We start from the raw sequence: 26676 nt of genomic DNA, 5'->3' as shown, positions 1-26676 counted from the left end.
CTACATTCTTAGCTGCCCAGGTATGCATCACTGTTTTTGTCTTCATTTGCAGGAAGTAGCTGTTTTCAGAAAGCTTTAAAACCTAACAATACAGCACATGCTCAGTGCAAGCATAGTGAAGGATTAGCTAAAGAGCTATGCATTAACCAGACATTTTATTAGGTATACCTCGCTCGCACTGGGTTGGATCCACTTTTGGTCCATATTCACATATCCCTCAATTGCTGCAGATTTGTCTGCTGCACATCCATGTAGTGACTCTCATTCCACCACATTGCAAAGGTGCTCTATTAGATTGACATGTGGTGACTGTGGAGGCCATTTGAGTACAGTGAATTCAGTGTCATGTTCAAGGGACCAGTTTGAGAAGATTTGAGCTTTGTGACAAGGTGTGTTATCCTGCTGGAAGCAGCCATCTGAAGATGGGTACATTCTGGTCATAAAGGGATGAACGTGGTGGGCAACAACACTCAGGTGGGCTGTGTTGTTTAAATGATGCTCAGTTGCCTCAAGTTGTGCCAAGAAAACCGCATTATTACACCAGCAGCAGAAGCCTGAACTGTGTCTGATCCTACCATCCACATGTTGTAGCAGAAATAGGGATATTTTCTCTCTTTTGGACCATTCTCTTTAAACACTAGAGATAGTAGTGCAGAAAAATTCCAGTAGATCAGCAGTTTCTGAAGTACCACTCCATCTGGCAGCTACCCTACCTTCAAAGTAACTTAAATCACCTTCCTCCTCCATCCTGATGCTCGGGCTGATCTTCAGCTGGTCGACTTGACCATGACTACATGCCTAAATGCACTGAGTGGCTGCCATCTGACTGTAGCAGCTGACAAAGTGGCTGATGAGTGTTTAAAGATGAATGCAGCCTCTGTACTTTGAGGAAGTACAGTCTAACTTCTGATTTAATGCTTAGGTGAAATCTTTCCTGATGACTTTATTGTCTCAGTCACTAGTTTCAAGCTCAAAACATCTGGTTTAATAAAAAAAATGTACTTTCCAAACTCCAGCTTTAGTTCAGGCACACCACAAAAGTGAGCTCAGCTCTAATTCCAGTAGATCAGATAACCTGTGCCAGTCTACATCAGATGATTGCTCTGCTGATTCATTTCTTCACAATCATTTGGCGTCTGCAAGCCACTTAACAACCCATGCCCACCCCTTTTATGTTATGTCTGGCTTAATCAGTGTCACATTGATATCTGCTCTGTTCTGTCTGGGAGTCTTGCTGCTGCTCTCTGCTCCACCACTTGCTTGCTTTCAAAGTATGTGAGTGGAAGCGCAGGACAGTCCCAGAAGAGATCTGCAAGATATTAATGACTGAAATAACAATCTTCTTTTAATGATAAAAACAATCTGCAAGAGGTAATTCACGTGTAAATTCATCCGTAAACAAATAAATCATAAAAGTTATGGTGGGGTTTCCAAATTTCTCTGTGATGAGTTACAGTTCTGCACAAATTGGTTGAATTCTGACAACAGACTGACAGACTGGCACATAAACACACATTCAGAGCTACTCCAAGAAAACGATTCATGAATGAAAGAAAGGTTAAATGTATAAAGGGCTGTTTTGTTGTTTGTGCTCATCCACAGAGAGCACTTCTCCTTGAAGTGCTTTTTATCAGAAAAAGAAAGGCGCTGAATAATTCAGAGGGAAATACATCACACTGTAGAGAACTGTTACAATCGTCAAGCATTTTGTGAATTGAATATATTTACAGTTATTATCTTGTTTGAATCAGGTTTTTCTTTCCTTTTGTGTTAGCTGTATGCGTGTATCCCAGTTTCCTTGGTAACACGCATCAACCCTCTTCCTCTAAATTATTCAGTTAAAAAATATCTCTTAAGGGCTTGATAAGAACAGTTCAAACAGGTTTTGTGAAAAAAGGCGGCTGCATTTTGGGGCTCATTGTCAGAGAAGTCTATTTAATTCTGCCTTGTGTTTTCCATTACACGGGTGTATGTTACAAAGGGCTTGTGTTTAGAGAATACTTGACAAGAAAGGATTATTCCCAAACTGCTGACTGTTTCTGGTTTATTTCCCCCTGCTGCCATGGATTATATAGTTTTAGGTCACATAAACAGTAAGTTTACCCTGCCATACTGTAGCTAGTATTAGTGAAGTCTTCTGCTCTCTCCTTTTCATCTCCTGGCTTTCAATTAAGCTTAGCACTAGCTTTACTTACAGCCATATGTGTTGGATCTGAATACCATGTGTCATCAGTCTTGACTCCATAATACTGGTATTGACACTTCTAGGACTCGTGGCATGTGCTTTTCCATCCACACCACATGTCACTACTTTATCATCAAGGCCATTAGAGACTAAATGAAGAGCTTTTATTCCAGAATAAAGCAAGTCTAACAAAGTGATTCATTGCATTAGCACACTGTCACCTTAATAGATACATTTGTTTTCTTTGTTTTTGGACATGTAATTGTCATAGTAGTGCAGTGGTTCCCAACCAAGCAGCAATGAAGCTAAGTTGAAAGTGCCAAAACTGCAGTTCCTCAATTGGCCATTTGAAGGTTGCTACAGAAATGAGTTAAACCCATAGATTTCCATTCTACAGTGCCCAATGTTTGATTATTAACTCTCTGAGGTCTAATTTGTAAGTGGTGAAAACCACAACCCTAACCCGAAATCCCAACCTGAGGCAACTAAAATATGCAATAATGTTTTAAATACATTGTTTGCAACCAGGAAGAGACCTAAATCATTCTTAATAAGGGGTCTTGGGAGCCTCAAGGAGTAAAACAATTGTGGGCCCTACATGAACTAGCCTACATGGGTCGCACGTGGGTTTTTTTTTGGGCAAGCCAACTATGGGTTTGCTAATAAAACCCATAGAAGGTCCCCAAAGGGAAAACCTGCTGTGGGCTCTGTGTGGGCACACCCACTTATGACCAGTGTGGGATAAGTTTGTGTTTGCCCACAACCCCCACAGTTCACCCACACACCTTCCCACTGTGGGCACATCTACTGGGTTAGACCTCAGAGGGTTAAAGACCATGTTTGGAGCCTTGTACACAAAAATGGTTTGGGCCTCTACTGATAGCCTCAATCTTTATATTAACAGTTACAGCAGTCACACCCCTGATCAGTGTCTGCTTGGCATCCACTAATTAAAGTCATTGAACTGGACCGTGTTGTAACATGTTTAAGGTGTTGGTGCCTTTTGCAGCCTTTTAATCCCATTATTTGACAAATGATATGACCTCCTGTGAGGTACAGACCGGCCAATTTTGCTGAGTAAAATTCTAGTATTATATGATTTTATATTATGAATATGTTACATGCACTAACTAGCAAGTATCTGTGACTGTGTATTACATCCATTCAGCTTATGGATGCTAAGTAAACTTGCTAGAATTAGCCTGTAACTGACTGATAGCACTTGTTGAAATATGGCCATTTTTGTCTTCCAAAATACAACAAGATGTCACTTTTCCATGTCAGACTTCTTAAAACCTCAAAAGCAGACTATATTGAAGATGTGTTGAGGTAAGTCAAAAGCATATTCCTCAGGAAATTGGCATTCACAAATCTAAAATGTTGGGAACCACTGTCCTAGTATCATGATGAGTATGACACATTTCTTAATAGCTTTCTTGAGGCCTGTGTTGTTTCTTTAATTTTCATGCTTGCCTGTCTGTTTGTTGCCCAGTTGAGCAGCTGCCCACCATCACAGCTCAGTCGCCCAGCACTCTCATCGCCTTTCCCTTTGACGAAAGCTTCCCCGTGATTTGTGAAGCCAAAGGGAATCCCGAGCCAGAGTGAGTACTTCAAAGGACGGGAGCTTGTTATTAGCAGTCAAACAGACACTAAATACCAAACAACACTTTAGCACCAACATGTTGCACTTCGATGCTTTGATTTGTAACTTTGGGTACTGAGTGTGCTACAGTCTCAGCTTTAAGACTTGACATTTTAACACTGGCTTTCTTTATGTAGATTCAGATGGACAAAGAATGACCAGGAATTCGACCCCTTTCTAGACCCCCGCCTGATGAAAGAAGAGAATTCTGGGACCTTTGTGATACCCAATAATGGGAACCTTACAGAGTACCAGGGAACCTATCGCTGTTACGCCTCAAACAAACTAGGCATCGCCATATCGAAGGAGATTGAGTTCATTGTGCCCAGTGAGTAACCTGCATCTTTGAGTGTGCGTGCAGATGTGTGATGTGTGTGAGGTGCTCTGTTACAGAGCTTTCAAAGTGATTCAGGGCCAGCAGCTCCCTGTAATGACTGCACCTCTCTGTTGTGAGCTTTTCATTGTATTGGACGTGGCAGAAAGTCATTGAGGTTCCCGAGCGCTCCACCCCTCGCAGCGTCTCATCTATAGGTCTGCATCAGAAAAACCATCGGGTGTGATCTAGCCTCTCCATCATTTCCTTTGCCTCATTTTTCATTTTGTTCCAAAGAACACTACATAAATTCTCCAAGAAAATCCACTCCACAGGGGACTTTGACTAAATTTGGCTGGGCTTCAACCGCTCAGCACTGGTGACAGGGCCATGAACAATAGCGGTAGGGATGTCTGTTTTGTTTCTGAGAGCCAGAACTGAAGATAATACATAAATAAATAAATAAACAGAGCACCCTAGGATTCAATCTATTGAATGATTCGCAGCACAGGTAAAACTGACACATGCTACACGTAGAATTCAAGAATGATATTACTGCCACCTTCTGTTGAAAAGAAAAACTGCACCACACTATTTATTATTTTTTTCAACTCTAGTTTATCTTGTTTTCAGATGTTCCTAAATTCCCTAAAGAGACACTCGATCCTGTCGTGGTAGAAGAAGGCCAGGCATTTACTTTAAAATGTGACCCACCTAACGGTATACCTCCACTGCAGATCTACTGGATGACTATTAGTAAGTAATATCTCATGTTGTGATGTGTGCACAGTTTGGTGTTGACTTTCTAACTTGGTTAATTAAAAATAGTTTAGACGGTAAATTTCATAAGATATATTAGGCTTATAAAAATGTGTTTTGAATCACATCCTAATCAGAAGGTGGGTAAGTCATAGCAGACTCTCTTTTCAAAGCCACAGAACTTCTTTATATTCACATTCTCACAAACATGAAATATATCAGGTGAAATGTTTGTTATGTTTAGCTTTACTGAAGAGTTGGAAGAAGCCAGTAGTAAAATTATGGTATGGAGTGTTTTTGAACAGTTTAAAAGATTTTTTTTTCCATGTATAAAGACACTTCACAGCCGTGGTGGCAGAAGTGTTATAGAAGTGTTATCCATTATATCAGTGCAGAAATGACTGCTTCAGCTGGTGGGGTTATTAGAGTGATGAGCTTTCTCTGCTTCGTAGGCAGTTTGGAAGTTTATACAGGAGATAAATAAGGTACAGAAGACCAAAATGAAGACTATTCTTCTAGGTCTTTGTAAAACAGTGAAACATTCATTCTCGTTGTGCCACAGTTATTTAAAAAATGAGAGGGGAATTCATTATTGTGTGTAGCTGTTTTTATGAAACATATAACAAGTGATCCAAATTAGATGATGGTAGTTGATTTTTACTATTCCCAAGCCATAAAATTTCAGAAACTTTTAGTCAATCTGTAAACATATATTTTTTTGTGAAGGTCTTAGTAACTGTCTCAGTGAAGTATTAGGAAAATTACTTCATTATGTTCCAATGTCGTTTAGCTGGGTTAAGCTGAAGTACATGGTTTTAAATCAGCAGTTGTTCAATTAAAGATTGTTTACATCTACATGGAATCATTGCCACCATCTTCCTGTGCTCAGATCTCCAGCACATTGAGCAGGATCAGAGGGTGTCCGTGGGCCTGAATGGAGACCTTTACTTCTCCCACGCAGTGGAGAAGGACAGCAGGAGAGACTACTGCTGCTTCGCCTCCTTCCCCAGAATACGAACGATCGTTCAGAAGACCGCCATGTCTGTCATTGTCAAGACAAGTAGGTGTCTCGTTGTTTTCTTTGTCTCCACTCGATTATTGTTTGCCTCTCAAACCAGCGTGACGTGTACTTTGATTTTGGAGCACCGTTCATTTACCAGCACATTCGCCGATACCATTGTTGAAAGGAAACACTTCAAAAGCCATCCCCGTGTCACACTGTTTTGTTTGTGCGCGTCTTTTTGTTTCTATGATTTTATGATGTGACTCAGATGTTGGTGATGTGCGTCATCCACATTTTTCACATGTTCATTGTGTGTGTTTTTTTTTCTTGTTTGTTTGTTTGTGTGTTTGTTTTTTTGGTCTCATCCGTCATGATTTTAGGAAAAAGTGACAGTTCTGAAAATGGTAAGTTATATTAGTGTGTTTCTGCATGTGTATGAACTGCTTTATGCACAAGAAAGGTGTGTGAGTATGCTTTTCTGTCTTACTGTGTATTCTGTTCTTTTCAGCTAATGCAATTCTGGAGAGAAAACCCTCTCTTCTGACGCCCCCTGGTGGCAAATCAGAGATACAGCTGGTCAAAGGAGAGGACCTGAACCTGGAGTGTATTGCTGAAGGATTGTGAGTAATAATTTACCTTAATGTTTTAGAGTTACTATATTAGCAGTTATATTGCTATGTTAGAGTAGCATGGTGGTGTGGTGGTTAGCACTGTCCCCTCAAAGCAAGAAGGTTCTGGGTTCAAATCCACAGTGTGGCTTTTGGGCTTTCTGTTGGGAATTAGCATGTTTTCCATGTGTTTGCATGGATTCTCTTCAGGTACTCTGGCTTGCTCGCACAGTCCAAAGACACTTAATTAGTTTGGTTGGTTGTAGGTGTGAATGGTTGTCTGTGTTTTCCCTGTGACAGACAGGTGACCAGTCCAGGGTGTAGCTATCTTTCTTGCCCTATGACTGCTGGGATAAGCTCTAGCGCTTCCAGGACCTTTAATTTTACCCATGTAAAGGCAGTATGTCACTATTTTAGGCTCACCATTTGTTCCCATTTTCTATCAGTCCAACTCCACAGGTTGAATGGATGAAAATGGGCCACAAATTTCCTACTAAAGTGAAATTTGAGAATCATGGAAAATTGGTGATTGTGCCAAGAGCTGAGCTGGAAGACAGTGGGAAGTACATGTGCAAGGCAAAGAATCCACTGGGAGAAGTTCAACATACCTTCACCGTGACAGTCGAAGGTAAAAACAGTGTACAGTGAAACACACTGCAATGTTGTCACATCTGGTTTGTCTACATCGATTTCATTATTTCTGTTTGACAAATTAGTCTAATCATTGATAAAAAAAAGGGGTTTAAAGACCAGCTGCTGTGACGATACATTATGTTAAAATCCTCACAAAAGTTCTGCTTTAAGAAATTTGCTTAGATCAAAGTATGATTCTTCTGTTATTGTATATCAAATTATCACCTAACTCTAATGCTTTAATCTGTAAGTAAGATTCTATGATTAGTGGAAATGGAGCTAGTTTTTATTTAGTTATTATACTCTGTTCCCACTTTATGGATTGTGGATCTGCCAAATGGTTATCAGGTACAGGAAAGATTAAGAAAAGGCTGATGGCTGATACATTTTTATTCTTATTTTCTAAGGCCTCAAATGGAAAAAAAAGCTTTAAATATCATTGAAAGATGAAGATCTGATTGCATAAACATCTGAAATCCAACTACATACTGGTTTTAAAGCAAAAGCTCACTAAATGAATGATAGCTATTGATGCATGCCCATTGTTTACTGACAGATTACACCTTAAAACAGCAGCTTTGCTATTTTTTTCACTGTCAGCTTCCTTTCTTTTGATTGCTATGTTAAACATGGTTGTGTGTGAAAGACGGTGTTAAGAATAATTCCAAATAATAGTATAATCTCTATATCATGGTGGTGAAGGCAGCTGAATGGGTAGTAAATGTAGCATTCATTTTTACTGAATAATACATATTGCGTAACTATTCCTGTGATTGTGTTCTCCTCTGTAAGTGCTCAGTGTCTTCTTTATACTGATAACATCACGCTGACTGTGTGTTCTCAGAGCCTCCAGAGTGGGTGTTTGAGCCTGAGAGTCAGCTCAGTATGATCGGCTCAGACATGCACATCAAGTGCTCTGCCAGTGGGATTCCTCAGCCGACGACTACATGGAGGGTGAACGGTGGACCTCTGCAGGGTCAGTCCCACAGCAGTCTCACTTAAAGCTCACTTCACTTCTTTGTACTGCGAGCTCCTTGTGATTGCTAGACATGTTGAACCCCACAGAAAGGCTAAAGGTTGATGCTGTTTTGTTCAGTGTTACAACGTAGAACATGAGGAGGAAGTTTCCAGAAGTGGGAAAGTACTCCAATGTGAACATAATTGTGTAGTATCTGTTGAGACACAACGATAGAATCTAAGAAAAGGCAAACAGAGACAAGTAAAACACTGACGTGAATACTATTAATTAAGTTTGTACATTAAAGGTAATGTGAACTGCATGTTTGAGAATATGAGGGATATGAGACCTTCTATGGCTTCAAAAACCAAAATATGAGGTCACTTAAATCCCTGACAACTGGGGAAAGTTTATTATAACAAATCTAGTTAGAGGCTTAGGGCTACGTTAGCTGCAGTGTTAACTGTTAGTGTGAAGCCTCTAGTCTCTGTTCAAATTGTGCACAGGTACTTTAAACATTGCAATACAACCCCCCTAAAAACCATCCAAAAAAGCAAACAACCAATAAAACCAATTGTAGTACCCAGTTAGTTCACTGGGATTTACACAATGGTGTAAAAGGCCCCTGGTGGGGGCGTCAAGGTACTGCATGGATGCGTAACAAAGTATTTTTCAATGAAATTATAAAATGATTTAAGTTTGTCATTTAAAAATTGAAAATAGAGAGAACATATATTTATGATTAAATATTTATATATACTACAAGGATGATGAATGTGATCTGTTGAGATCTGTTTTGATTAAAGATTTTAGTGATTAATTAGCTTAAGAACCCAAAGAATTCCTGTTTTTTCTCACTTTTTCTGTAACGCACTAAAGATACCACACCTCAAGTTTGTATGATTGCATGTGCTCGATTTCCAGGTTAAAACTGGTTGAAACAGAAGTTTATGTTGGTTTGCTGCTCCATCTTTTGGTACAGATTGGTAGTACACCAAAGTGTGGCCAGGTCCTAGGTCAACTTCAGCCGACATCACTTTAACATAACAAACACATAAATGTTTTAGACTTAAAATCAAAGTGATTGTTGCTTCATATTCTTTTGATGTTAGTTAATTTGGGAATTTCAGCTTAGCATATTGATTTTTTTTAATTCTGCTGGTTTAAAACTTTGTGTTCACTGAGTGTACCTTTGTATTATTCCAGAGTCCCCAGCACGAAACAGGAGGGTAATTGGTGACACCATAGTTATACATAATGCCCAAGTTTCTGACAGTGCTGTCTATCAGTGTGAGGCCTCCAATAGACACGGAACCATTCTGTCCAATGCAAACATCATGATCATGAGTAAGTATATCAGCGAGCCACAGTTTTATTAAATTCTGCTTCACCATCCGAGGTCTTTGAAAATACCATCCATACAAAGTATTTGTGTCGCAGCGTACATGAATAGGTTCAGACTTCCCTGTGAGTGTCAAGCTCGAGAGCTGCCGCTGATGCTGGCATATGCCCATAAAACAGTGAGGAGCCCAGGGAAGGAGAGCCGTCTGCAAGCTGTATTCCTTCATTCAGGATAGCCGTTCTCCCTGTGGAGCAACAAGCCCTGTTCCCTACCATTTATATGCTAACAAGTCCCTTCTCAATTCCATACCAATTCGAGTGCCACAAGACAAACATGTGCTGCTTTACAAGAGCAGATTAAAAAAAAAATCTGTTGTGCAGCTCAAATGTGGGGAGTTGCTTCTTGGTGACACAGGAGTTAATAAAGCTGGACAGTCTCTGAATGCTGAGTCCCAGTTGCTGCCTTTGTAAACAATTAGTAGAGACAGAGCGTTTTAATGGTAGGCTTTGGCTACAACTGATAAGGTGCACACACTCAGCGAACTCATTATTCCATTGTTTTCAGCTTTGATTTCTTTCTCGCATTTGCTCATTTCTGACAACCTGACAGCTCAATCGTTTTTTTATTTTCTTCTTTTTTTTTCCTTTTTAAAAACACAACAAGCTCACAGTTAATGCACAGGTAAAGCAACACTGTTGTCACCTCATTTAACCTGCAGTTATCTGCCTATTTCCATTGCTGTTTTATCAGCTTTTAAAACCTAATCTAGCTGTGTTTTTTTTTTTTGTCGAAGCCATTTCCTCCACGGTGAAAAAAATATACTGTGATTTTCTAACAGCACTGTTACGATGTTATGATGAGAGTCTCCTGCTGGTTTTTGCAGATCTGCAGCCCATGATTTTAACAAGTGAGGGGGAGGAATACTCTGTTGTGGAGAGGAAGGGAGTGACGATGCACTGCAAGGTCTTCAGCTCTCCTCCTTCTACAATCACTTGGTAAGTGTAGCTTTTTTCACCAGCAGAGGGCAGTAGATCTCAGCTGGTCGATGCGTGCACTCCCTCAGTATACTGGCTGTGTCATTACCCATGACCTGCTATTTCTTCAACTCAAGCTGAAGTAGCCCTGTCACTCAGCTCTGATGTCCTGCTTTTATCGCTTCACTGCTGCCACAGTGTAGTAGTGTAGGCCACCTGTATTTGTATTTATTTTTCTCACCTCTGACAACTTTTGCATGTCCTCCAGGAGCAAAGACGACTCCCCTGAATCTGTTCATGGACCCAGGTTTACTGTTCATGAAAACGGGTCACTGAAGATCTACAATGTGGAGAGGGGTGACACAGGACAGTACACGTGTTTGGCCAAAAACACAGAGGGATCATCTGCTATCAATGCCATGCTTTATGTAAAAGGTAAACAGTTTTAGTCATTTAAAAGAATTGTATTCAGCCTCACACGGGCCTCAAAATGTAAGTAACTTGGTCCTTCCTTTGGAAGATCCCACTCGAATAGTAGTGGCCCCGGAGGACCAGCGGATCCTAATAGGTACCACGGCCCAGCTCTCATGCCTGGCGGAGTACGACAAGTCCTTCAGCAATGACTTTGAGCTCCTGTGGGAAAAAGATGATATGGAGATAGCCCTCAACTACACTGAGAATTCAAGGTAGAATTTTTTATTTATTTGGTGAAACAGCACTGCAGACCTAATCCCAGCTGAAAAGCCCTTTTCCTTTGGTAAATCAATACCCCGTCTCCATGTTTCTACCGACAGATACTTTGTGGAGAACGGTGTTTTTCACATCATGAATGTGAGCCACAGCGACCAGGGTGTGTACACATGTGTGGCAAAAACTCCAGCGGACCAGGACGTGGCCTCAGCCCTGCTCATGGTGTTAGGTGAGCTTACGTGCGAGCGCTGTTTCTGCTTCGGGGGTCAAAAGTTCAGAGCACCCTGATGCTACATTAATGCACAGCAAATTCGAGAAGGCCACAAAATGTCAGGAAGCCAAGCGCAGAGCATGAAGGTGCAGACCGTGGCTTTATTAGCACAGCTTCTTTGAAGATGTTGTCGACATGTTAAAGTCTAAAGAAAACAGTGACGGGCAGCACAGCGATGCAGCTGGTTCCACATCCTCTGACTCCCGGGAACGATCGAACGTTTGCTCCCCGGGTCTTTTTCTTGCTGCAGAGATCTTGTGTCCCTGTGATTTTCTTTTCCTAAAAGCCGTGCCATTACGATGATTTTCAGATGTCCCCGATGCGCCGGAGAACTTGGTACTGTCTGACCGCAAGGGCAGAAATGTGACGCTGAAATGGGTCCCTGGGGACGACCACAACAGCTCAACCACAGGTAAAAAGGAGCATCCATGTGTGCAGGTGTCAGGACATACAGCGCAGAGAGGATCAGTGCATCTCGCAGCGAATGCCATTAATATGACAGACACATTCCTGAGCAGCATCCTGCATGTAAATAGATTTGTTTGATACCATCTTGTACAATATGAATCCATTATTGGTTCATCCAAGCATGAATCATGATTAGTCTCCCTGAGGAATGTACAAGCCCAGAGCAGGGTTTGAGGCGTTTTCTGCACAGCTGGTGGTTAGATAAGTAATCCTTTGGCAGGATTCATAGCGGTGAGGGAGACCTCTGATTGTCTCTATGCCTGTCAACAGAGTTTATTATCGAGTACGAGGAGAGCCACTGGGAACCAAGCAACTGGAAGGAGCTGCTCCGAGTACCTGGGAACCGCAACTCTGCTGAGCTCAAGCTCAACGGCAATGTCGACTATTGCTTCAGAGTGTCCGCCGTGAACGCTGTGGGAACCGGGCGTCCTAGCGAGGCCACAGAGAGATACAAAACTCCTCCAGAAGGTCTGAGTTTCCTCCTTTCATCGCTCAGTATTTACCAGTAGTACCTTTTGTTAGGGTCTTCCAGCCCACTTGACACGCTGCTGCTCTGTGAACTTTAAAACACTCAGACCTGCTACATAATTGATTCCATTCTTGTTGAAACTCTGCTTTCTCGTGTGCCTCGTTCACTGGAGATTTCTTCCACTAACAATGCTGACAAAATCTATACTCCTTTTCCTCCACAGCCCCTGACAGGAACCCTGAAAATATCAGAATCGAAGGTCATTTGCCACATGAAATGGATATCAAATGGGAGGTAAGAAATAGACTTTGGTCTTTTTTATTATCTTCTTTCTGCAAGTTCTGCGACGTGGCCTACCTTTCCATAGCACATTATTCCCTTCGTTATAGTTTTGAGCAGTCAAAGAATTTCTGAGAACAGAGATAAAGTTTTATCAATGTTTCATAGGCTATTACCAATAGGAATTAAAGAAACAGAAATGGCCCATTTATGATATTTCACTCTAGAGATCTTTAAAAAAGCCCTTTTCTGGAATGTCCATGAATGAGTTCCTCATTCAAGGCTGCTCTCTGTCTTTGATTAGAAAGAGAAAGGAAAGCTATGAAGATAAAAAATTTCTTTTTAACACTCACAGTCATATATTGGCCTTTATTGTAGAAAGATGAATCTCTCCTTCACTTATTATCCGGTTGCCCCGTCATGGTAATGTAGCCCCTGAATCCTGGATTCATGAGCTCTCCTACTGTTAATGATTTGCTTTTGTGGATAATGGTATCTCATTCTATTTCTCACTCTGACTTCTGTGACGAGATGAATCTTTTCATCTATAAAGTCTCAGCAAGCACTATATCAAAGAAAAGCCTTGCTGCTAGACCAGGTCAATTGTTCCATTGTTTTATTAGATGGTGGGATAAAGCATTGTTCCAAGCAATGTTCACCGGACAAGTCATTTTTTTCCCCTATGGAAGGAGTGACATAGCGCGGTGAAATATAACAAGTATCTTACGCAACTGTGAAAGTCTCAGTGAAACCCACTCCATTCTTTCTTTTCCTGCTACGATACAGCCCCTGTTACCCATTGAGCACAATGGTCCCGGGTTGGAGTACAAGGTGAGTTACAGACGACAAGATGTGGAAGAAGGCTGGAAGGAACACACAGTGAAGAGACACTCATTCGTGGTGAAGAACACCCCAACTTTTGTTCCCTACGAAATAAAGATCCAAGCCAAGAATCGTCAGGGCTTTGGACCTGAGCCCAAGTTAGTGACTGGCTATTCAGGAGAGGACTGTGAGTATAAGTTTTTTTTCAGTATTCACAATAAAATGAGAATATGTTATGGGAAAGGGGAGTTTGAAGTTACTTCCTAGCAAATAAATATTACTGCAGCCGTCCACTTCTCTGTGGAGCAGTTTTTTTAAAGTTATTGTTTTGGTAAATACAAAACACATGGCATGGCTAAAAATGCCCTTCTAAAAAGAAAAGTTGGGAAAAATAAGCTGGCTTTTGCTGCGGTTTGTTCAAAGCTAAGCAAAAAAGAAAAAATGAACATGTTTAAATGTTCTAAACCTCTTGTGCCCACATGACCTTTAGCAAAAACTTTCACTTTTTTGGCCTTTGTTAGCTTTATGCTAAACATGGAAAGAAATTTTTGCTAGGTTTTCTAGCCACCTAACCAGTTTCATATTTATTAGCATATTTTTTGATTTATTATCCAACCATAAAGGAGGTTGGTACATTAGCTACAGCAGCATCATATCATAAGTTGTGCTAGTTAGCCCTTTGAGGCATTTGTGTAATGCAACTTTAATATAATATTTGTTTCTTTTAGACATGCAGTTACAGGATTTTCTTAACAAAACATGCAGTAATTGATGTATGTAAGCGTTAAAATGTGTACATGTGTAATTTAGTTTCACCGTTTTCAATAGGAGTGTGCTAATGGTCCCACTGGTTAGTGTAAATTAGCCAGTTAATTTAATTCATTTGCAGTTGTTCGTACTTCTGGTATTTTCAGATTCACTGTTTGAGTGAACTTGTGAAGATGCATTCTGTTGTACTTCTGTTGTAGGGTTTTGGACTCACGTTTAGACTTGCACTTGGAGTTTCAGGGTTGTGGTCTGTAGTACACTGAAAAAACAGCTCTACTTGAAATAAGCCAAATATTCTTAAATCTGACAAAATTGTTTTGTTTTGAGAATAAAAATCTGTCAGTGGGTTAAGCAAATATTGTTTGGTTATGGTTATCATATTAATGATCGAGGAACTGACCTCACAGTCCATTGTTCATTCATTCAGTGATGCTAGTTTCAGTTATTGTACAAATGTCCTGTTTGATTGGGGAAACCTGCAGTCAGCTGAGACTGAAAAGTCACTTGGATGAGTGACGAAACATTTCTCCCACTGAAAACGCTACGTCCAGGTCAACAGAATCAAGAATTTGGGATTTACTTACCCGGATGATTGAGCATACGTCAAGACAATCTAACTGCTGTATGCCTTTTAACTAGACAAAACTGACTAAAATGAAGAAAATTAATTGAAGAAAATTTGACTTATTACAAGGAAAGACTGATATTTAGAAAATGAGTATTGGCCTTTCTTTTCAAGATGTTTTCAAGAATTATTTGCTTAATTTAAGATTTCACACCTTAATTTAGATTTTTACGCAAACAAAAAGAGGTTACTATAGGACAAATTTTAGTGTCATTAAATATAGTTCTTTTTTGGCCTTTATTGATAGTTACAGTGAAGATTTGACAGAAAGCAGAGAGAGAGAGGGCTGAGGGTCAGACCGAGGCTTGCCACTTTCAGCCATGCGGCATGTGAGCGCATGCTGAACGCATTGAGCTAAACTGGCATCTTTAAATGCGTAAAATTGAAAAGTTGTTTACTCTTGAAATAAGAGAAAAATAATCTTATTCTCATTCTGGAATTTCAGCCAAACCATTGTCATATCCTGTAACTGAAAGCTCAAGATGAGCTGAAATATCTTAAGAAAACGTTGGACATATTTTCTTTAAATGAGTTTAATTTTGTGCAGTTGTGCAAAACTTGCTTGTTAAGAATGTTTTCTTTTTAGACAAAAAATAAGAAAACATGTTCATGAACAAGGTTTTTTTATTTTCTTGAAAATCCTTTTTTGCAGTGTGCTAGAAGAAGAAAGCACCATGTACCGTACTTTTTACTCTTTTTCTTTTGTTTAGCTTTCTTTTGGATTTGTCCTCAGGAGGTCACCTCAGGTCATGACACTTTCTCACTGCTGTGTCCTGAGTAAAATGGGATTTTAGGAAATGTAGCACTTGTTTTTGTTTTTTGTTTGTTTTTTCATTTTTTTGTGACTCCAAGTAGAGTTCCCTCCTTGTAGGTATTCCAGTAAATCAGTGATCCCTAAATGTAAGCAAGCCGAGTAGTACTTTGTATTTTTGTGTTGTTTGGCTTTGTTTTTCCTTCCCTCACTTGCAGCCTATTGTAGATTATAATGTGTGTTTGCCTTTGCAGTTCCCTCTGCTGCACCTGATGATGTAGCTGTGGAGGTGATGAACAGCTCCGTGGTCAAGGTTAGCTGGACACGAGTACACAAGGACAAGTTACATGGACATCTGGGAGGCTACAGGGTAATACCTCAAAACCAGACCTTTGCTTTTAGACACAGTTTAAAAGGAATGGCACTGACCTTGCTCTAAACATTTGCTTCTCTCACCTCACTCTGTCTCCTTTACTGGTGTCCAGCTCAATGTTTTCTTGCTTACAGCACCAGAAAAAAAAAATCACACTAACTCAGTCAGCATTCCCTCACACATGTACATATGTATGATGTTCAAAGTTTGATATCTTGTAGGCACTGCTGAGGATGTCTCTGTGTGCCTCCTTCCTGATGTAGATAAGTTGGTGGCGTCTGCGCAGTCTGGTGGACTCAAAGAAAAGTCCCGGAGATAAACACACGCTGGCAGTCCCCGGGGATAAGAACCACGCCACGGTACCAATTCTGACGCCCTTCTCCGAGTACAGCCTCATCGTCATGACCTTCAACGGGCGGGGCAACGGCCCAGGCAGTCATCCCGTCAACTTCAAAACCCCAGAGGGAGGTAAGATTGTGGAAAAACAGCATGGAGTGTATTGATTCACAACTACTGAAGGGAAAATCTAATAATAGCCAAGTAAACTGGGTTGCAGAATTTGACTGCTTGCTGTGTGTGTGTGTGTGTGTTTGTGTTTGTGCACGGCTTTGCAGTCCCAGAGAAAAATCATGATTTCAGGGTCACAGATGTACAGAGGCACACTGTCTCTCTGGCCTGGAAGCCGCCGTTGGAGCCTAATGGGATTCTCATTGGCTACCTCCTTAAGTACCATCTCAGTACGTATCCCTATTCCTCATCCTTACACTTAATCAACACACATATAATGGTGATGTTTCTGTATTGCTGTGAGAAGATGATGCGTTTTTCACCTTGTGTTTAATAGAGTTTCCCCTCAGCTTGTACTCTGTAAAGAAAACAAACAGGCCATCTATTTCAATTTGAAAAGACTGACTGCATATCGGCTTAACTGTTTCAAACCTTTTCCTCTACACAATACTGCACTGCAGAAAAGTATGTGCAGTACCTGAACAGTTTCTTGGGAAAAGTAGAAAGTGGTGATTGTCTAACCCATGATCCTTTACACAGAAAGAAGAATCGCTGCTCTGCTCTAATAAGGCTGGGGTCAGAGTGTGTGTATAGGAACCATGTCAGGGTGGTGTCTACTGGCCTGTGTCATGATCGCGGCTCGGCTAGTGCTGAACAAGGCCTCTGAGTCACAGTCTGTTAAGGTCCGGTTTTACTGACCCCATCCTGTCTGCAGGAAACGTCCTCAGCGTAGCTCTGTCCCAGGGGACATCATCCCTGAACACATCCCACGTGTGCACACACTGTGCTGTCCTTAAATAAAAGTCATAACGAAGCTAATGACTAACTTCCAACGTCTTAGTGCTGCATTTCCCGGCTAATTGAGTTTGATTTGGCAGCAGCACAAAAAAAGGACCCGGCGTCACGCAGTATTTCAGGAGAGGACGTTTTCATTGTGCCACAGCAATAAAGCTGATGGACTCTTTGAAGTGTGACTTTTTTCTTTTTTTGAAGTCCCCTTGAAGGAAGTCATGTGCGAAACGTTGAGGATAATGCAGCCAGCTGTCAGTGTATCATCAGTGACACAAGTCATCTCAAGCTACAGCGCAGCTGTTTAAGACTATGCTCGTCTTCACAGCAGCCTTTAATAGCTTCACATTTCACCGGTTTCACAAGAGGCCCCGTTGTAACACACTGTTTAACGCAAGCCGGATCGACGCTGGGTTTAAAACACTTAAACTAACCTGCTTTGAAATAACACGTTTTTAGGATAAAGCCTTTCGATGGTGATATCAGCTCCTGACTTTATCTTTAACTAGTGCAGTTCCCCTTTAGAGGGAGAGTAACCCAAATTTACAGATGTCCCTTAAATCTTTCACGTGTACGTAATCATGAAGCTGCTGATATGAAAAGAGGAGAGCCTGAAGGATACACTCACTGAATGTGTCCGTGTGTGTGTACCTGTTCACTACGTGGCCGCAGGTGTGTCTATGTGTGTGCGTGATGCCCTCCTCCCCCGCTCACAGATTGGACAGCTGCCACTCTAGGGGAAACACTGATAACAATTTTTTGTTAAAATACCCAATCTGAAAACTGCACAGCCAAACAACCTCAAACTCTGCTCTGCACTTACTTGGATCCACTGCAGTACCACTGGCAAATTTGAAATGGGGAAAAATAAACTGTCGGCAGGGGAAAAACATAAGATCTAGTTGTGTGGGACACACACCAGGAGATGTGGAAATCATAAACATTTTCCCTCTACCTGCAGTCAGTAACAAGTTTTTATCAAGTTCTTTTCTGAATCACTTAAAGCTTGTATGAATGTAAAGTCACCCTGATAACTTGAGTGGGTGGCATATAGTCACATTGCCTTAAAGAGCTGTTAACCCGCTCTAAAGCCCGGGGCATCATATGTCAGCACAGGCTAAACACCCGTCTGACTGTCTCTCAGGGAGCTTGACAAGGCAAAGATAAGATTGTCATAAAAGTACCGATGGGGGCTCATACTCAACCTGTTTTGTCACATTGAAGTCTTTAATCCTGAGTACACAGATCATTTCACTGTTATGCACTGAAAATCCACTCAAGGCTTCATAAAATATCCACTTTATTTCCAATTATATGTGATACAGATTGAGATAGGCACATATTTTTGAGCACTTAAGACCGTTCCAGTGAAGTTTGTACTGCGTTGAACTGCTATATCGACACGAGTGGGAGTTAAAAATGACCTTGGCTCTAACACAGTCTGTTTTTCTCCCATTTGAGCTAAACTCACACTTGCTGTCAGGTCACATTTCAGTGCTGGAGAGTCTTGGTTTGCTTCACGCTCCTCAAGGCCAACTGCATTTGGCCCGCTAGGATGAAGAATATTTGGAAATATTGTTGTTTGTCATTAGTGGAAGCGCCAAAGTCTGAAGCCTTCAGCCAGTTCACTCCATAAGATCATACGGACCAGCTGTCAGGTCCGAGTTTTGCCGTAAAAGTGAGAAAGTAATGCCACCGCAGGGTGGAAACACGATGCTTGTGGCCTCTTTTTTTGTACCAGAGTTGATTGCATAATATACTAAAAATCGAGTGGTTTTGTCCCTGGAAATAAAACTGAGCAAAAAAACAAAATAAAACTAAACCAAATCAGGATGTCTGATAACAGCGGGTGGCATCCAGGCAAATAAGAGAAGCAGACCAATACATTCTTGTCATTGTTTCTGTTGCCTTCTACCTGAGAGACGTGGCACCTCTTTCACAGCAAAGGTCACCTCAACACCTGCTGTGTTTGTTTTTGTCACAAAGAACATAAATGCCACCTCCCTACCTACTGGGCTGCTTTACGTAGTGAAAAATGAGATCCCATCACAATGTAGGCAAAGAGCACACACCCAAAACTCAAACAAATTGCAACCATAAATTAGTGGAGCACAATTAGCTTTTTTGTTTTGTTTCAGGGTTGTTGTTTTTTTTGTTAATGGAGACATTATAGAGGGATTAATCCTGAAAAAGCAAAGAACAAGTTGCCTCTTTTTTTAAAGCCCAAACAGGAAATGTACAAGCCAAAATGACAAGTGACATTTGCTTTTTCTTTTCTTTTTTTGGCAGAGCTGAAATGTCCCGTGATTGTCAGTTGGAAGTATTTTGAAAGGCCACTAGAGAGTTCCCCAAAAACAAGGCACAGTCAAACATTTCACTGTGTGTCAAAATGCTGGAGTCATTCAGTCAAAAGTTAAAAAAAATAGAAGAACAAAAAGGCATTGGGTACAAGGAAGAGCAGAGTATGGGATAAGAGGGTAACGACATTATGATATCAATCATGTCCAAATTTAAGAAATCAAAATTCTATATGTATGGATAAACTATCATGACCAGAATCATTTTAGTATAGACATTATATTTTAAGAAAAGCTGGAAAGAATGGTTTTCTAATGTGGAGGCTTAGATGCATGTTCATGTGTGGTCACATCAGTAGATCAGAAAAGTAAAGCAGTTAAACAAATATGTTGTCACTAAGACACAAACTTCTTTGAGTTTCATCAAGCTGTATACAGCGTGCACAAGTACTTCCAGCAGAACTAATTGCTGACACCTTTTGGAGATGGGAAAAAACAATCTGGGAGTGTAGTACTAATATAAAGTATGCTGCCTGTCAGGCAAAAACACCTCTTCAAATGTAAAAACAAACTAGGTAAGGAAGCTGTGTTTTCAAGGGACTGAAATCTGTGAAACAAGTGTTCTTACTATGGTACATGTATTGAATATGAAGATTCTGCATAGTTACATTGCATGATCCTTACTGTGTATGAATTTAAAATGAGTGAGAAAATTCCTCTTGCGACCACAAGCTGTATATTAAAGGTGGATGAACCAGATGCAATGAGGAGCATACAGGAAGAACGTGGAGAATTTACGTTTCTGTCACGACTAGTTGCTAGTCTGTACTGACCTTTGTACATCTGTGCTGCATTCCTGAATATAAAGCGTGGATAGCTACGGCAAGTTTTTTTTTACCTTGAACCTGCAATGTACTCCTGGTAATTGGGTCGGATTGAGGTCAGATCACAGTCACGTCATAAACAAACTGCTCCGGACCAACCTGTCCAAAGTGTCTTGATTACTGTGTTCACATCTGCACAAATGAACCACACCAAGGTGTAAAACGAACCAGAATCCAAGTTAAATGAACTTGAACACCACAGGTGTGAAAATACCCTAAAATAACTACGACAGGGGCGGCTTCTCGTTGAGAATATCCACATGATCAGCAGCAGCAAGACACAGCAATGTGAGGCTTCACAACAGGACTTCTCTAGCCAGTGGGTGAAGTCACAGTGGCTAAGTCTGTATTTTATATAGAGGCTATGCTTAATACACTGTAGGTGCAGACAATCCTGATATTTTACACTGTACGTAATGCAGTGTAAGTATAAGAGTTTTTCCCTTGTTGCTCCTTTGCCTTCTGTTAGGTGACTGTGACAAAATACTTACATTTACGTTTTTTTTTTCCTTGCCTTCTTAGTCAATGACACAGAAGAAGTGGGACCACTGCAGACAGTAGATATTAGCAAACCTGAGACCACCACGTGGATCCTGCGTGACTTGGAGCCTTTGAGTAAATACAAGTTCTACCTGTGCTCCTGTACCACGGTGGGCTGCGGGCCTGACGTCAGCGACGAGTCCACTACCACTCTGGAAACAAGTGAGTGATTGAAGGTCCGGAAAGCCGAGCCGATCGGGCTTTATGTGTCCGGATAAGCTTGCGTGGGCGTGTGGCTGGTAGAGAGTGGCGCTTTCTCAGTGGGGGAACATTGGGAATGCGGACGAGCTCTGAGGAGCGCAATTTGCACTGGTGAACCGAGGCTAAGCAAAGCAGGTGACAGAGTCATTTTACCATTTCGATGTGGCATTGAACTAGTGCAATATGATATAAGCCTGAGCAGCCAAGTTTTTCATATCTCCATGTAAGTAATTTTTGTGGATAAACAATTTCATATGGCTGCAGTGGAGGTTTTCATTTGTCACTGTCATGAGAGAGCAAGTGCTTATTGATTGGACAGAGAGCGTGAGCTATGAAACAATCAGCTGAGAAAGAAAATTGCTTTGAGCAGAAAGGAAACTGAAGCTTTTATTACCGAATTGTGCAATCATGAAAGAGTTGCCGGGTAAGTCATCATAATAAGCCAGCTTGTAACATGTAATCTTTGCCTTTTAATTACATATCATTAGTCGAGGTCCACACACCATACTTCATCTGGCTCAAACTCAAGCCAAGCTCCTGTGATTGTGGTCGGTGGTACGAGTGATTGAAGCAGGAAGCTTTTTGCAAGCATCACTAAATGCGCTGTAGTCATAAGAAATAAGCAGGTGGCTCTTTCAATACAAATGGACAAGAAAACGAATGTAGTATGTCACTCAGGCTGTGTTAGGTAAAAGCAGAACTCTCAACTTTGAAGTGCAGCACAGGTGCTTAATATGCAAGCGATTACTTGTTGTTTACTGTAAGAATCCTCACAATCACAGAATGACACTTAATTGGCTCTTAGGGGTTGTTTATTTGCATGGTGGGGGAAAAAACGCCGGAGAGATGATTACAGGAAGAATGGCTCATTTTATATGTATTGAGTTGCAATTTTGTCAGACTATCACATGTGCAGGGGAGAGGTTCAAGGTCTGCGCATGAAAGCTATTTGTGGTAACACCTCCATCACTGTGTGCATACGTGTGCGTGTGAGGATTTGTCTTAATGGTCCTCTGCTTGCTTTCACATATGCCACTAAAATAGTGCATTGCTTTGAGACGTAGCTTTGATCATGCAGTGTGTATTATAAATGTGCCTGTGAATGTGGACGTCTGCTTAGCCATGCAATGCTTGTCCCTTCTGTCTTTTTTCTTTTTTTTCTTTTCTGCAGCTTCCATTTTGGCTCCTGCTGTTGGCCTCAGTATGTAGATCTGTTTATGCAGCAACTGTGGCATGTCATATGTACACATATAGAGAGCGTCAAACTGCTCTGAAATAGTGATAGAATAACTTTCATGTTAGTATGACATGCTCACCATTTTGTTATTTGGTAGTGCTTGCATGCTTTTAGGTTTAGAAATATGGATGTGTGTAGCTGCTGTAGGGCTGAATAAATCATTGGGACTTGACTGTCAAACATTTGGACACTTTTTATTTGTCCTATGCAGAAGTTAGCAGCCGTAAACACTCAGCCTCTCTGCACATAATTGACCTTGTCTGCTGTTTGCCCTTGCCATCAGCAGAGAGCACTCTGATGCCTCCTTTCATTAGAAAAACGTCAACTTCTTCTTAGATAAAGTTTTGCAGCTTCCTCTCTAATAACAATTGGTAATGAGTAACCTAATTATAAATTCATATTAATCTTGGCTCATTAGCAGCTGTAAACGAATATTGACTTTTCTCCTAGCAACGGCAGGCTCGGTGCAACAAGCTGGGGTAATAAATGACGCCTTAAGAGCCAACCGCACTAAGAGCATCAGACACGCCACAAGCTCGTCCCTTTTTCTTTCTTCTTTTGGACTGGAGTAAAAATGAAAAGGCACATCTCAGAAGTGTGAAATACAGTTTTGAAACTCTAGATCGTGTTTCAGATTGCATAGTCACTAATTTTAGAGCGTACTTAACAACAGCATGCATGCTAACAGTAGACGGTAGCACCTCAAGCCCTTGCCCCAATTGATAACCACAAGGTCTGTCTTTTCTTTTCAGGCAAGTCAGCTTCCCCCTCACCTCCAAGCACTCCAAAGTCCCCTGTGACCAAACCCACTCGTTCCACCATAGGTAGAGCCACAGCACTTTCTGACACAGCAAAGCCTTAACCGTACAGCATCGACAGCAAAGGCTGAGGAATAAATGCAGAGGAGCATTGACTATTATAATGTGATAGCATCTTCAGGATTTTTTTTTTTTCAACTAGTTTATAATGTAAAATGGAGCCATATTGTACTGTAAGCTTTCATTTCTCTGCTACACCACCGGGAAATCTAGCATACTAGATCTATATCCCGATCCCACAGTGTGGCAGTGGAGTGCAGTCACTTGAACAGGACAGATATGTCTAATTGTAAGTGATTGATTTGTTGGGCCCCATTCAGCCCTCTGTGTGGCAGTGTATTGACCCAGCAGTCACCTGACATTTCCATGTAATCTTCAACTGGGTAAACAGCAACACAGCTCTGGGACAAGAAGAGGTCCAGGGACAGAGAGAAAACAGCAAGGAGAAACATCCTCCTGAGCCATGCAGAGAAGTATGAGCTCATACTGGGAGGGTGATATTTACAGGACACTGAGATAAGTGGAAGCTGTTGAAAGCTCCTGTATCAGAATATTTTCTGGTCTCTCCTTATTTAAAAAAAAAGATTTCTGACTTTGAAGGGGAATCTTCCAGGGCATTCGTTCCCTGCTGGGTGAGCAGCTGCTTTCTGCAGAAGGTAATAGCAAGCTGAGGAACATGGTGACAAAACACGGCAGCAAGCCTCTGGATATTTTTAACTCAGATTGTCTACGTCAGTCGAAGTCATCACACATTTGCAATGACTAGAATCGCTATAGCTGGTGACTAATCCATCAACATTAGTCAGAGTGTCATTTGCAGTTGTTGGGATGGACAGCCCAGACACAGGTGTTCTTGTGAACTGAATTATCACCTGAGCAAATAAAGCACCTGAGCTTGAGGCACAGATGAAGATTTGCATGTTTGCTGTGGTGAAATGAAGTGGATTGTGCTTTGTTGACTAGCTTAGACAGCTGCTGTCAAAGCACACGTTTCCCATACTAATCATGCTCATCAATTACTGTTTTTCCCTCTTTCTCTGTTTGAGGATAAGAAGGATAAAATCACCTTGATGGGTATGTCTGAGGTAGATGAAGCTAGAACACACAAAATATTTTCACGGACCGGCCTTTAAGGTGTCGTGGATAATTACAACAAAATAAAATGATACAACCAAGACAAAAACTGTGATATTTTGTAAATAATAAACACAAATTCACTGTGTAATTGTGTAACTTTATTAGCAGCGTCCTCCTGAAATGTGCCAACAACATTGAGAGTTGGCACATTTCAGGAGGAGCATTTCCTCTCTGCGCCTTAATGCTCTCTGGTCACTATGGTAATGCGTAAACATTTCTTTCAAAATAAGACACACAACTACAACGCGGGAAAAGACCCAGACTCGGAAACCGAGTTACTGATAAAAACCCTGAAAAAAACCCTGAAAATTTCACACCCGAGCCTCAACTTTCGGCCCGGTACCAAACGACTCACGGACCGGGGGTTGGGGACCGCTGCTCTATGTGCACGCACTTGGCGACTGTGGAGAGGAAGAACTCCCCTTTAACAGGAAGAGAGCAATAAAAACTGGATTTGTTTAAGCTAATTATTAATCTGAAAACTTTGTGAATTGATTAATTCACTAAATTAAATTAAACACTGAAATATTTTTTTCATTCAACATTAAAGCTGAAAAAGCTTTTCTGCTTGTTGAGTTTCTAATAATTTGCACTTTACCTTGAGTTACCTAGAAAAATGCCCAACATTGTCTGGCTTCAGCTGCTGGGATTACATTTTTTTTTTGTTCATTGATGAAATACAGAAAGGCAGAAAGACTGTGAAATAACCATAATAAATCACAGGGGAAAAAGTGTCTTATTAACATGTTGTAGGGGTAACTTGACTTCATTCCCATGTTTCATTCATTTCTGCTTGTGTGAAATGTCCATCATGCAGCAGTCTTTGGTGTTAAATCGCTCTTCAGGTTTTAGTAGATTGCCATTCAGCTTTGCAGGCTCCACCTGTGGTTCCATTTCCCTATCCACATTACTCTTGTCCTGTTGTGAGAGTGACCCAACGTCCCCTTCTGTCAGACGTAATTGATGCCTAGTGTTAGGAAGGAGCACGCTTGCCTCTTCCTTAGAAAGCATCCTTTATCCTGTAAACACACACGATTGCTAACACTTTGATCTGCTTTGTCCTCTACTAACCCTTCTCTGCCATTTCTCCATTTCTTTTCCTCATCTCGTCTTATCCCCCCCGTCAGTCCCGACCCTGTTTAATGTTAGCTCTGCTGTTAGCGACAGCTCTGCAAATATCAGCTGGAGATCTGGAGGAGAGCATGCTGAGTTTTATATCACATATAGGAACAACCGTAAGCTCAGTCTCTGTTGGTTTATGAGTAGAGTAGAATGAAACAGTAGGTGACACATCTTTGTGTCTTTTCAACCATTTCTACAGTAGATAAAGGTGGTTGTGTGTTTTCATGTGTACTGACACACTGTTGATTATTCACCCCTCTGCACAGGTGAGGGTCACTGGAAGATAACAGAGGCCTTAAACACCTCTAAGACTTTCCACATCATTGACGGCCTTGAACCTGAGACTGAGTACACTGTGCGCCTTATTCCTAACAGCCGGGTTTATAATTCTAGTATATTTGAAGATGTTATCACTACAGGTCCAACAGGTGAGGAAGGGGACAAAAAAATGGCTTAAAGTATAAAAAAAAGCAGAACTAATTTACCTCCCTTTTAAAGAAAAAAAGAACAGGTGCAACTCGCGTGTCCTTGACTGCGATGTGTGGTCGTTTACGGTGTCACGAGGATTTAATTTGGCTCACTAAGAAGGAATTACATTTGTACAGCGTTCCTTACTTGATTAATTAGACAAGCAGGATTAGCTGTTTAATATTAATATTGGAGCGTTTCCATCAGCGGCGCGCCCTGCTGCCTCCTGCCTTTGCATCAGATAGGCTCCGTCGATGTAAACATTCAATCAAGTGTCCCGATGAAAAGGCCAAGGCGAGTCAAAGTCACCCAATATTGTTCTCCTCAGGTCTGGCCAGCATTCACGGAGGAATATCTACCAAGGGCTGGTTTATCGGGCTGATGTGCGCCATTGCTCTCCTCACACTCATTGTGTTGATCGCCTGCTTTGTCAACAGAAATAAAGGAGGGAAGTATTCCGGTAGGTCCTCACTTTACAAGCACACACGCTCATCACCTTGCTTGAATACTAATTGCTGCTCAGAGCATCATTATAGTTCCATTTTGTTGTTTGTTGACATGAAAAAAATGATCAATCATCCCAGAAGCCATTACCAGAATATGTATGATGATAGTTTTCCCCTTTTTTTTGTTTCCTTGGCCATTATAATGCAAATTTATACATAAAATAGGCTGCTGAATTGAAAGGAAAATAAGCATTTGTACTGTATGACCAGCATTTGAATTTTGCATTATTTTTCCAG

At 41.1% G+C, this 26676-nt stretch overlaps 1 protein-coding gene across 8 annotated transcripts in view; it reads left to right on the top strand.

Annotated features, from left to right (window-relative positions):
- chl1b (cell adhesion molecule L1-like b) overlaps nucleotides 1-26676 on the top strand; it is a 68220-nt gene that overhangs the window by 36688 nt on the left and 4856 nt on the right. For 2 of the 8 annotated variants that reach the window (XM_035905020.2, XM_087840516.1), the window contains exons 3-27: nucleotides 2076-2093; nucleotides 3678-3786; nucleotides 3965-4155; nucleotides 4774-4896; nucleotides 5789-5959; nucleotides 6283-6306; nucleotides 6411-6522; nucleotides 6957-7138; nucleotides 7988-8119; nucleotides 9308-9448; nucleotides 10327-10438; nucleotides 10686-10852; nucleotides 10938-11103; nucleotides 11212-11336; nucleotides 11689-11790; nucleotides 12117-12314; nucleotides 12539-12609; nucleotides 13381-13603; nucleotides 15815-15930; nucleotides 16197-16401; nucleotides 16548-16670; nucleotides 20933-21112; nucleotides 22323-22352; nucleotides 23141-23212; nucleotides 26262-26393. In XM_035905020.2, the coding sequence (XP_035760913.2) occupies nucleotides 2076-2093; nucleotides 3678-3786; nucleotides 3965-4155; nucleotides 4774-4896; nucleotides 5789-5959; nucleotides 6283-6306; nucleotides 6411-6522; nucleotides 6957-7138; nucleotides 7988-8119; nucleotides 9308-9448; nucleotides 10327-10438; nucleotides 10686-10852; nucleotides 10938-11103; nucleotides 11212-11336; nucleotides 11689-11790; nucleotides 12117-12314; nucleotides 12539-12609; nucleotides 13381-13603; nucleotides 15815-15930; nucleotides 16197-16401; nucleotides 16548-16670; nucleotides 20933-21112; nucleotides 22323-22352; nucleotides 23141-23212; nucleotides 26262-26393 (3225 nt within the window). Of the gene's footprint in view, nucleotides 1-2075; nucleotides 2094-3677; nucleotides 3787-3964; nucleotides 4156-4773; nucleotides 4897-5788; nucleotides 5960-6282; nucleotides 6307-6410; nucleotides 6523-6956; nucleotides 7139-7987; nucleotides 8120-9307; nucleotides 9449-10326; nucleotides 10439-10685; nucleotides 10853-10937; nucleotides 11104-11211; nucleotides 11337-11688; nucleotides 11791-12116; nucleotides 12315-12538; nucleotides 12610-13380; nucleotides 13604-15814; nucleotides 15931-16196; nucleotides 16402-16547; nucleotides 16671-20932; nucleotides 21113-22322; nucleotides 22353-23140; nucleotides 23213-25470; nucleotides 25579-25731; nucleotides 25894-26261; nucleotides 26394-26676 lie in introns of all 8 variants that reach the window. The other 6 variants (XM_087840518.1, XM_035905024.2, XM_035905022.2 and 3 more) reach the window with 6 other exon arrangements.

The sequence above is a fragment of the Neolamprologus brichardi genome, chromosome 5 (assembly GCF_056152115.1).
Source record: "Neolamprologus brichardi isolate AB-2024 chromosome 5, ASM5615211v1, whole genome shotgun sequence".
NCBI classification, from domain to species: Eukaryota; Metazoa; Chordata; class Actinopteri; order Cichliformes; family Cichlidae; genus Neolamprologus; species Neolamprologus brichardi.
The sequence above is the reverse complement of the archived record's forward strand: the minus strand, read 5'-3'. Positions and strand labels throughout refer to the sequence as shown.